At 45.6% G+C, this 11,390-nt stretch overlaps 1 protein-coding gene across 1 annotated transcript in view; it reads left to right on the forward strand.

Annotated features, from left to right (window-relative positions):
* snrnp200 (small nuclear ribonucleoprotein 200 (U5)) overlaps positions 1-10,556 on the forward strand; it is a 57,940-nt gene extending 47,384 nt beyond the window's left edge. Inside the window, exons 37-47 of the mRNA XM_063194653.1 lie at positions 1,179-1,287; positions 2,094-2,207; positions 3,028-3,103; positions 4,182-4,346; positions 5,451-5,572; positions 6,212-6,355; positions 7,043-7,219; positions 7,588-7,748; positions 8,041-8,122; positions 8,564-8,656; positions 9,844-10,556. Coding sequence (XP_063050723.1) covers positions 1,179-1,287; positions 2,094-2,207; positions 3,028-3,103; positions 4,182-4,346; positions 5,451-5,572; positions 6,212-6,355; positions 7,043-7,219; positions 7,588-7,748; positions 8,041-8,122; positions 8,564-8,656; positions 9,844-9,993 — 1,393 coding nt within the window. The 3' untranslated portion in view covers positions 9,994-10,556. The remainder of the gene's footprint in view (positions 1-1,178; positions 1,288-2,093; positions 2,208-3,027; positions 3,104-4,181; positions 4,347-5,450; positions 5,573-6,211; positions 6,356-7,042; positions 7,220-7,587; positions 7,749-8,040; positions 8,123-8,563; positions 8,657-9,843) is intronic.
* The last annotated feature ends 834 nt before the right edge of the window (positions 10,557-11,390 follow it).

Raw genomic sequence — 11,390 nt, forward strand, 5'->3', positions numbered from 1 at the left:
AATGCAAGAAATGGACTTAATTGAGACGTGACATGCCATTGTCTGAGTCAAGTCACATGTCATTCCTGCTATTGCTCAATTTGTGACTCAACTCACAAGTCCACATCTATGACGTGCACTGTGTGTGTGTGTGTTTCAAGTCAAGTCAAGTCAAGTAGGTTTTATTGTCAATTTCTTTACATGCACTGGTCATACAAAGAATTTGAAATTACATTTCTTGCTTTCCCATACAGACATAGACTAATCTAGGTAAGGACATAGACAGTACTTATACATGGACTTAAGACAGTATGGACATAGACAGTGCTCATACAGACATTTAAAGTGCAAGACTGGACAACAGAAGACTTGTAGAGGACATACATTAGGAGGTATTGTTGTGCTTTTGTGCTTTTCCTAAAAAGTCCTTTATAGCGTTCTGACATGGTAATAGTAGCATTTTGAAGAAAAATAAATATTAAAAAGGTCTGTCAAGTCAAGTACACCTGTGTGTGTGTGTGTGTGTGTGTGTGTGTGTGTGTGTGTGTGTGTGTGTGTGTGTGTGTGTGTGTGTGTGTGTGTGTGTGTGTGTGTGTGTGTGTGTGTGTGTGTGTGTGTGTGTGTGTGTGTGTGTGTGTGTGTGTGTAGAACAGTATTCAACAGCTATGTGGACTACCCCATCTATGACGTGCTGCAGATGTGTGTGTGTGTGTGTGTGTGTGTGTGTGTGTGTGTGTGTGTGTGTGTGTGTTTAGTGCAGGTAGAAGGTGCGGTGTGCGTCTGTGTGTGTGTTCGTGTGTGTGTGTGTGTCAGTGTGTGTATGTTTGGGTTTAGTGCAGAAAGTGCAGTGTGCTTGTGTGTGTGTGTGTGTGTGTATTCAACAGCTATGTGGACTACCCCATCTATGACGTGCTGCAGGTGTGTGTGTGTGTGTGTGTGTGTGTGTGTGTGTGTGTGTGTGTGTGTGTGTGTGTGTGTGTGTGTGTGTGTGTGTGTGTGTGTGTGTGTGTGTGTGTGTGTGTGTGTGTGTGTGTGTTTAACAGCTATGTGGACTACCCCATCTATGACGTGCTGCAGATGTAATAGTGTGTGTGTGTGTGTGTATTTAACAGCTATGTGGACTACCCCATCTATGACGTGCTGCAGATGTAATAGTGTGTGTGTGTGTGTGTGTGTGTGTGTGTGTGTGTGTTTAACAGCTATGTGGACTACCCCATCTATGACGTGCTGCAGATGGTGGGCAAGGCCAATCGCCCCCTGCTGGACGATGAAGGACGCTGCGTCATCATGTGCCAGGGATCCAAGAAGGTAAGAGAGTGTGTGTGTCTGTGTGTGTACCATACTTGTCAACTTCGTACTACAAAAAACGTGAAAAATCCCAGATTTTAGGCCAAAAATCAGGACATTTTCAATTGGCCAAATTCTGACAGTCAACGGGACGACAGTGACGAGTCGGACAGTGCGTTCTACTCTGCTTTTCCGTGTGCGAGGCGGCGAGTCCTGTCCAAAATCCCTCCACAGCACATGTTTAAAAAAGGAACATGTGCAGTATAAAATAAACCAAATATGAGTTTCTCCTTGTTGTTTTGTCGCTCAAGTTGTCTGGGGCTGATGCAACACTTTGTGCTGGTGCAGGTTGTGATGAGGTAAATTCACACGGTTCTCTGTTCAGAGGCTTGTTTACTGTATAATATGAACACGATTCTCTGTTCAGAGGCTTGTTTACTATATAATATGAAGAGTGTTGTTTGTATGAACTAACTGTTTCTGCGAGGCAAACACGCCTACAGAGCTCAAGGGTGATCTCGTATTTTTAAAGATTTTTCTTAGTCGTAGGTTAAAATTTTAGGATAATTCTTAGTGGTAGGTTAAAGTTAAAGTTTTAGGATAATTCTTAGTCGTAGGTTAAAATTTTAGGATAATTCTTAGTGGTATGTGGCATAAATGCTACTGGTTGGTACCTAACATCTCTCTCTCTCCCATCTCTCTCTCTCTCTCTCTCTCTCTCTCTCTCTCTACCTCTCTCTCTCCATCCCTCTCTCTCTCTACCTCTCTCTCTCCATCCCTCTCTCCCCATCTCTCCATCTCTTCCCCCCCTCTCTCTCCCTCTGTAGGATTTCTTCAAGAAGTTCCTGTATGAGCCGTTGCCAGTGGAGTCCCATCTTGACCACTGTCTCCATGACCACTTCAACGCCGAGATCGTCACCAAGACAGTGGAGAACAAACAGGTGTGTGTGTGTGTGTGTGTGTGTGTGTGTGTGTGTGTGTGTGTGTGTGTGTGTGTGTGTGTGTGTGTGTGTGTGTGTGTGTGTGTGTGTGTGTGTGTGTGTGTGTGTGTGTGTGTTGGACTACCCCTTCTATGACGTGCTGCAGATGTTATAGTGTGTGTGTGTCGTAGAGGAATCGATAACTTGAATGGTGGCCTGTAGGGTTGCTGCATGGGTTTAAATGGCCTGTAGGATGGATGCATGGTTTAAAATGGCCTGTAGGATGGATGGTTTTAACTGGCCTGTAGGGTTGATGCAAGGTTTTAAATGGCCTGTAGGATGCAAGGTTTTAAATGGCCTGTAGGATGCAAGGTTTTAAATGGCCTGTAGGATGCAAGGTTTTAAATGGCCTGTAGGGTGGATGCAAGGTTTTAAATGGCCTGTAGGGTGGATGCAAGGTTTTAAATGGCCTGTAGGATGCAAGGTTTTAAATGGCCTGTAGGGTGGATGCAAGGTTTTAAATGGCCTGTAGGGTGGATGCAAGGTTTTAAATGGCCTGTAGGATGCAAGGTTTTAAATGGCCTGTAGGGTGGATGCAAGGTTTTAAATGGCCTGTAGGGTGGATGCAAGGTTTTAAATGGCCTGTAGGGTGGATGCAAGGTTTTAAATGGCCTGTAGGGTGGATGCATGGTTTTAAATGGCCTGTAGGGTGGGTGCATGGTTTTAAATGGCCTGTAGGGTGGATGCATGGTTTAAAATGGCCTGTAGGATGGATGCATGGTTTAAAATGGCCTGTAGGATGGATGCATGGTTTTAAATGGATGATTCTTTTTTTTAACAGGACGCTGTGGACTACCTGACCTGGACATTCCTCTACCGACGCATGACGCAGAACCCCAACTACTACAACCTGCAGGGTACACACACACACACACACACACACACACACACACACACACACACACACACACACACACACACACACACACACACACACACACACACACACACACAGGTGTGTGGAGGGAACGGTAAGGAGGAGTGAGTCAGTGGAGCGTAGTGTGCGGGTGGGATTGTATGGGGTGAGGAGACTTGTGAAGGGTGCAAGGTTGTGCTGGGCCTTGTATACGAGGAGGAGAATTTTGAAATGGATACGTGAATGGATAGGAAGCCAGTGTAATTGATAGAGGATAGGGGTAATGTGATGGTGTGTGCAAGTAATCTAGCTGCTGAGTTCTGAATGTATTTTATTTGCGTCCCACATGCTACATGTGTCGTCCTTGTTGCATTGTTTATCAAGAAAAATATTTCTTTGGTTCACTTCAATCTGCTTAAAACTGTAGTTGAAAACAGCTAGGCCTAGCGGTCCACAATATTAAGAAATGGTCGGGCTTAAATCGGTCTCGGGCTCATAATTTACAGTTGGGGTATTTCTCAAAACCTAGTACGCACACTTCCAAGTGTGCTCAGCCTAATTAGTCACGCCCAGTGATTGGATACTCTTGGGGTGTGACTAATAAAGAGTATCCAATCACTATGCGTGACTAATTAGGCTGAGCACACTTGGAAGTGTGCGCACTAGGTTTTGAGAAATACCCTAAATGTGACGGGCCGGTCCGGTCGGGGCTCAATGAGCGCAGGCTTCGGTCGGGTTTGATTCTTTAGGCCCAATCTAAGCTCTAACACACACACACACACACACACACACACACACACACACACACACACACACACACACACACACACACACACACACACACACACACACACACACACACACACACACACACACACACACACACACACACCTCACATGGACATTTCACATGGACATTCCTCTACAGACGCATGACCCAGAATATCTCTCTCTCTCTCTCTCTCTCTCTCTCTCTCTCTCTCTCTCTCTCTCTCTCTCTCTCTCTCTCTCTCTCTCTCTCTCTCTCTCTCTCTCTCTCTCTCTCTCTCTCTCTCTCTCTCTCTCTGTCTGTCTCTCAGGTATGTCCCATCGCCACTTGTCTGACCACCTGTCTGAGTTGGTTGAGAACACTCTTCAGGATCTGGAGCAGAGCAAATGCATCAGCATCGAGGACGAGATGGACGTGGCGCCTCTTAACCTGGGCATGATCGCAGCATACTACTACATCAACTACACCACCATAGGTACACACACACACACACACACACACACACACACACACACACACACACACACACACACACACACACACACACACACCTCTTAACCTGGGCATGATCGCAGCATACTACTACATCAACTACACCACCATAGGTACACACACACACACACACACACACACACACACACACACACCTCTTAACCTGGGCATGATCGCAGCATACTACTACATCAACTACACCACCATAGGTACACACACACACACACACACACACACACACACACACACACACACACACACACACCTCTTAACCTGGGCATGATCGCAGCATACTACTACATCAACTACACCACCATAGGTACACACACACACACACACACACACACACACACACACACACACACACACACACACACACACACACACACACACACACACACACACACACACACACACACACACACACACACACACACACACACCTCTTAACCTGGGCATGATCGCAGCATACTACTCCGTTTCTGGCGTAGACTGTTCTCTTCTCCGCCTAGCCCTACTGCCATCTCCTGCCAACACAAATCCGGGAACTGGGAATGGGAGCGATGCTGGTCTGAATTTTAATTTTTGTGGTCTAAAATAGGTCTAAAAAAGGTCTAAAATTTGATGTGGTCAAACCTGGGGACACCCTATCAGTTCTCTTCTCCGCCTAGCCCTACTGCCATCTCCTGTGTTGCCTTATCAGCTAGGCCAGGGGTGTCAAACTCAGGCCCGGGGATGAAATTTGGCCCGCGGTGCCATTCTATTCGGCCCGCGAGATCGTTTCAAAGTTGTCACATATACACCATTAATGTAGAGTAACACAATTTGAACATGAAATTTGCTGTGTCACAGTATGTGCAGACACATTTGAACTGACAAATATGATGGGAAAGAGTGTATGTGAAATTCAACTATGAGTATGAGGTGCATCCATGCACAATTTTAGTCCATTTTAAAAAATAATTGTTGAGTTTGGCCCGCGACTTCGGACTTCGCAGGGAGGGGGGGGTATCCTACTGTACCCGCAGTGCGCCCCAGCACCATTGAAGTATTGAGTTTTAAACGTGTGTGTGTGTGTGTGTTTCAGAGTTGTTCAGCATGTCTCTGAATGCCAAGACGAAGATCCGCGGCCTGATCGAGATCATCTCCAACGCAGCGGAATACAAGAACATTCCCATCAGACACCACGAGGACGCCCTGCTCAGACAGGTAGCACACACACACACACACACACACACACACACACACACACAGTCAACGGGGTGCACTAGGCGCCTTGCTGTGGAACTAGTAATTGGCACCTGTATACATGGTCAAGCAACTCTCTACACCTGTATACATGGTGCCATGAGTGTTATTTATGGAGCATTCCCCGAGGGTGGGAGATGGGATATTTCTGACCTCCTACATGCTGAAATGCATTGGAACGCCTGTTGAAGCGGAATGTTCAAGTCGCGAGCTGGGGCCAAATCGAAGTACCCCGACTTCGAAATCGTGACGTCAACACAGCAATGACAGTGCACAGCATGGGTGCACAGTGATAGAAATAGTTCAAGTTTGACTTGCTGGTTGGAACGCTTTCAAGTGGGAGGTAGCTGCCTCCTGGTTGCATATTGGAATGCGGCAATAGTACAGCTGACCTACAAATACATTTTCGTTGAAACATGAAACATTTTTTTTTAATTTTGCATTTCATTATTGGAAATGAAAGTTCGAACGTCCCGTCATCTGACGTGTGAATTCTTGCCGTTCAAATATTTTGAGAATACACTTTTTAAACCAACACAAAATGTATTTTGCAATGCGATGCCCAATACAATAATGTGTGTGTGTGTGTGTGTTTTTCAGCTTGCCCAGAAGGTGCCTCACAAGCTGACGAACCCGAAGTTTAACGACCCGCACGTGAAGACCAACCTGCTGCTGCAAGCCCACCTGTCTCGCATGCAGCTGAGCGCAGAGCTGCAGTCCGACACCGAGGACATACTCAGCAAGGTAGGAAGGGGTGTGTGTGTGTGTGTGTGTGTGTGTGTGTGTGTGTGTGTGTGTGTGTGTGTGTGTGTGTGTGTGTGTGTGTGTGTGTGTGTGTGTGTGTGTGTGTGTGTGTGTGTGTGTGTGTGTGTGTGTGTGTGTGTGTGTAAGGGGTGTGTGCGTGTAAGTCGTGTGTGTGTGTGTATGTGTGTGTGGAAGGGGTGTGTGTGTGTGAGTGTGTGCGCGTATGAATGTTGTATGTATGGACCTTGAACTCCGGCGAACTCCTGCATGACCTGTGTCTGCAAGCTCTTCAACTGCAAAGGCTTTGCAAAAGAAGTGTAACTAATGAAATATAATTTTTCTCATCGATGGTGCCAGTATGCCAAATCCGGATGCCCAGATGTGTTTGTATTCAGGCACGTGTTGATGATGTGTTTACCAGTACTAAATGCTCTCTTTTTGTTCTGTGTGTGCGTGTGCGTGTGTGCGTGTGTGCGTGTGTGCGTGTGTGTGTGTGTGTGAGTGTGTGTGTGTGCGTGCGTGCGTCTCCAGGCGGTGCGCTTGGTCCAGGCGTGTGTGGACGTGTTGTCCAGTAACACAACAGTACTAAATGCTCTCTTTTCGTTCTCTCTGTGTGTGTGTGTGTGTTCGCGTGTGTGTGTGTGTGTGTGTGTGTGTGTGTGCGTGTGTGTGTGCGTGCGTCTCCAGGCGGTGCGCTTGGTCCAGGCGTGTGTGGACGTGTTGTCCAGTAATGGCTGGTTGAGCCCGGCGCTGGCTGCTATGGAGCTGGCCCAGATGGCTACGCAGGCCATGTGCTCCAAAGACTCCTACCTCAAGCAGCTGCCTCACTTCACTGCAGAACACATCAAGAGGTGCTCAGAGAAGGTACACACAGAGACACACGCACACACACACACACAAACACACACACACACATTTAATGTAGACCACGTCAAGATATGCTCAGACAAGGTGAGGTCACATACAAGGTTCTCTCTCTCTCTCTCTCTCTCTCTCTCTCTCTCTCTCTCTCTCTCTCTCTCTCTCTCTCTCTCTCTCTCTCTCCCTCTCTCTCTCTGTCTCTCTCACACAAACTTTCTCACTCTCTGAGAGCTGTGTTTGTACTAATATACGTGTGTGTGTGTGTGTGTTTTCAGGGTGTGGAGAGCATCTTCATTGAGCTTGAGGATGAGGAGAGGAACTGTGTTTGTACTAATATACGTTTGTGTGTGTGTGTGTGTGTGTGTTTTCAGGGTGTGGAGAGCATCTTTGACATCATGGAGTTGGAGGATGAGGAGAGGAACGCGCTGCTGCAGCTGAGCGAAGGAGAAATGGCCGACGTGGCGCGATTCTGTAATCGCTACCCCAACATCGAACTCTCCTACGAACTGGCAGACAAGGACTCCATCAAGAGGTGTGTGTGTGTGTGTGTGTGTGTGATGTGATTCTGTAATCGCTCCATCAAGAGGTGTGTGTGTGTGTGTGTGTGTGTGTGTGTGTGTGTGTGTGTGTGTGTGTGTGTGTGTGTGTGTGCGCGTGCGCACTTGCAGCCTCTGCTCTCTACTGCAACTAGTGAAGTGTGGTTCTGGAATGGGTGTTTCAGTGTTTTTGATTTATTTAACTGTGTGTGTGTGTGTGTGTGTGTGTGTGTGTGTGTGTGTGTGTGTGTGTGTGTGTGTGTGTGTGTGTGTGTGTGTGTTCTCTAGTGGTGGTCCTGTGCTGGTGTTGGTTCAGTTGGAGAGAGAGGAGGAGGTCACCGGCCCGGTTATCGCTCCATTCTTCCCCCAGGTCAGTCACACACACACACACACACACACACACACACACACACACACACACACACACACACACACACACACACACACACACACACACACACACACGGCCCTGTTATCGCTCCATTCTTCCCCCAGGTCAGTCACACACACACAAACACACACACACATACACACACCTGCAGTTACACAGATATCACAATAAATGGTTTATTGTGAGTGTCTGAATGGTGTGAGTGTTATTCCAAGTGTCTATGTTATTGTTATTTTGTGTGCGCGTGCGTTTGTGTGTGTGTGTTATTCTGTGTGTCTTAATGGTGTGTGTGTAATTCTGTGTGTCTTCATGGTGTGTGTGTTATTCTGAGTGTGTATGGTGTGTTTGTTTGTGTTTGTGCGCGTGCGTGTGTGTATTATTCTGAGTGTCTAAATGGTGTGTGTGTTCTTGTTCCCCCAGAAACGTGAGGAGGGCTGGTGGGTGGTGATTGGAGATCCCAAATCCAACAGTCTCATCTCCATCAAGAGACTCACACTGCAGCAGAAGGCCAAGGTTAGACACACACACACACACACACACACACACACACACACACACACACACACACACACACACACACACACACACACACACACACACACACACACACACACACACACACACACACACACACACACACACACACAGTAACGGTGATGTATTCTGTGGCAGGGACTCTTAATTCGCTCACAACCTCCAGGGCCGCAGTAAACTTTCAATTTCGCACCATTGGGCCGCTTGGGCCGTGGGACCGCTACCTTATTAAATAGACTACTAGCGTCTTTCCCTAAAACGCAACTCTGTCATAACGCAATGATCACACCCCGCATTTTTGTTGTTGGGGGGAGATTCATTAAGAACAAAACAGTAACGCTGCCTGTGATGGCAGCACTCTTTGCAGTGGGCTATTTGAAAAAAATAAATGACCAACCGGTTACGGTTCCCAGCTGATTTGGCGACGTCTTCTGTGTTCTAATATCCTCACGCTTTAGTAGGCTGGTTACAAATTGGTGTTCAACGGTTAGGCTGCTCAAAATAATTCTAGTTACTGAATCTTTATCCCTTATACTTGTCCAAGTGTCCCCAACATGACAGTTCTTTCATGAATTTTGCGTGATATTGGAAAGTTTTCCGTCCGGCTCTGGAATTTCTGTTGTTCCCGCGCTGCGTTTCTTCTAGTATAGAAAAACGTCTTGGATTTAGGAACAGCAGATTCATTACAAAGCGCAAGTCAAGAGCTGTCACGAAAACTTTGAGCTGTCAGAGAGGCATTCAAATGTGTGAATGACTCTGACTTGCTAAACTGTGAGTGGATTTGATGAGTGAGATTAAAGGAGATTAACATTAGCATTAATTAATATAGGGCTATTTCTTGTGGAAAAAATACTTCAGTAATAATAACCTATTTATTCATAACTTATATCAATAGTAGGCCTATAGGCCTATAATATAATATAATATAATATAATATAATATAATGTAATGTAATGTAATGTAATGTAACATAGCCTAATATAATGTAATATAATAATATAAATATATGGGTAATATGGCCCCCGGGACACTGTGCTTTGGAAAAAATGAGCCTCGAGCTCAAAAAGGTTAATAATCCCTGTTCTGTGGTATATTATGACTGAACCTGTTGTTTGTCTTTGTGTGTGTGTGTGTGTGTGTGTGTGCGTGTGTGTGTGTGCGCGCAGGTGAAGCTGGATTTCGTGGCTCCAGTTCAGGGTGTGCACCACTACACTCTCTACTTCATGAGCGACGCCTACATGGGCTGCGATCAGGAGTACAAGTTCAACGTGGACGTCAAGGAGGCCGACAGCGAAGGAGACAGCGACTCAGACTAGACACACACACACACACACACACACACACACACACACACACACACACACACACAGCATAGTGTAGTGTAGACGTCAAGGAGGCCGACAGCGAAGGAGACAGCGACTCAGACTAGACACACACACACACACACACACACACACACACACACAGCGAAGATGTGATGTGTCTCCTCTCCCCAATGTGTGTGTGTGCTTCCTAAAGTACTGGATCCCTGGTGCTAGATCCCTAGTTTCTTGAGTGTCTGTCTCTGCTCTCTTCTCTCCTGTTGTAACACTTTGGAGTTCATTATAATTACTTTGACATTTTTTAGTTAAAAACCCCAAACCTACGACTTCTTTTTTATTAATCTTATACTGTGTCAACATGAAGACAAATTAAATACAATTTGACGTTAGAAATGGTTGTGATCATGTGTGATTCTAGTGAAAACACACACACACGGTGGCATAAATGTAATTCTTATTTGAGACGTCAGTTTTACCTTTTCCTGTCGATACTACTTGTTTTTGACATGTACTGTCAACAGGAAGCCAGTCAAAATAAATGAAAATGATTTTGGGAATTATTTTGTGATCTTGTGTTGTTTATTACTAATAGACACACACACACACACACACACACACACACACACACACACACACACACACACACACACACACACACACACACACACACATAGTGATATGATGCTTATTGAAGTTTTCTTGAGTGGAGCCCTCAACTGCAAAATTATCAGTTTCTTTCTGTTTATCAGTGTGTGTTTCAGTTAAGTAAACATCTTTGTTTCATTGTATACATGACATTTACACAGAATTTCAAATTAAAATATTGTAATTTAGAACATCTATTGGCAGAAAATGGCAGAAAAAATGCCATGTTTTATTCTGACTTCATGCAATGCAAAGAGAACATTGCAGTCCACCCATAAGCAGGTTCATGCTGATTCATGTGGTATATCCGATTTCACATGAAGCTACACAAGCAGCACACATGCACTTTCTCATGCATGTTCAAGTTGAGCTGTGTAAAATTTTTAGTAGTTTGTCCATACTTCATGCTGCCTGTTAACAAATATTACTTTTTTTTTTTTTTACAAATACTTACCAACACCATCATATCCTTAGTATTCATTATGATTATGATTATTCATCATGATTGGTGCACTACTGCCATCTACAGTGCCATCGGAACTCCATTCACTCTCAACCAAAGGTCTCCCGTCCCGTCCCACCCGAAGGTCTCCTAAATATAAAGAGCCATTCACCTGACATCACATGGATCCAGGAAATACACAGGCCTTAAGTCTCTTGGGCTGTATCTCAAATGGCGCACTTGTGCACTTCGGGCACTATGTTTCAGTGCGTAACTAATACGGCATACGCACTGAAACATGAAC

Source organism: Engraulis encrasicolus, chromosome 3, assembly GCF_034702125.1.
Source record: "Engraulis encrasicolus isolate BLACKSEA-1 chromosome 3, IST_EnEncr_1.0, whole genome shotgun sequence".
In the NCBI taxonomy this organism is placed as follows: domain Eukaryota; kingdom Metazoa; phylum Chordata; class Actinopteri; order Clupeiformes; family Engraulidae; genus Engraulis; species Engraulis encrasicolus.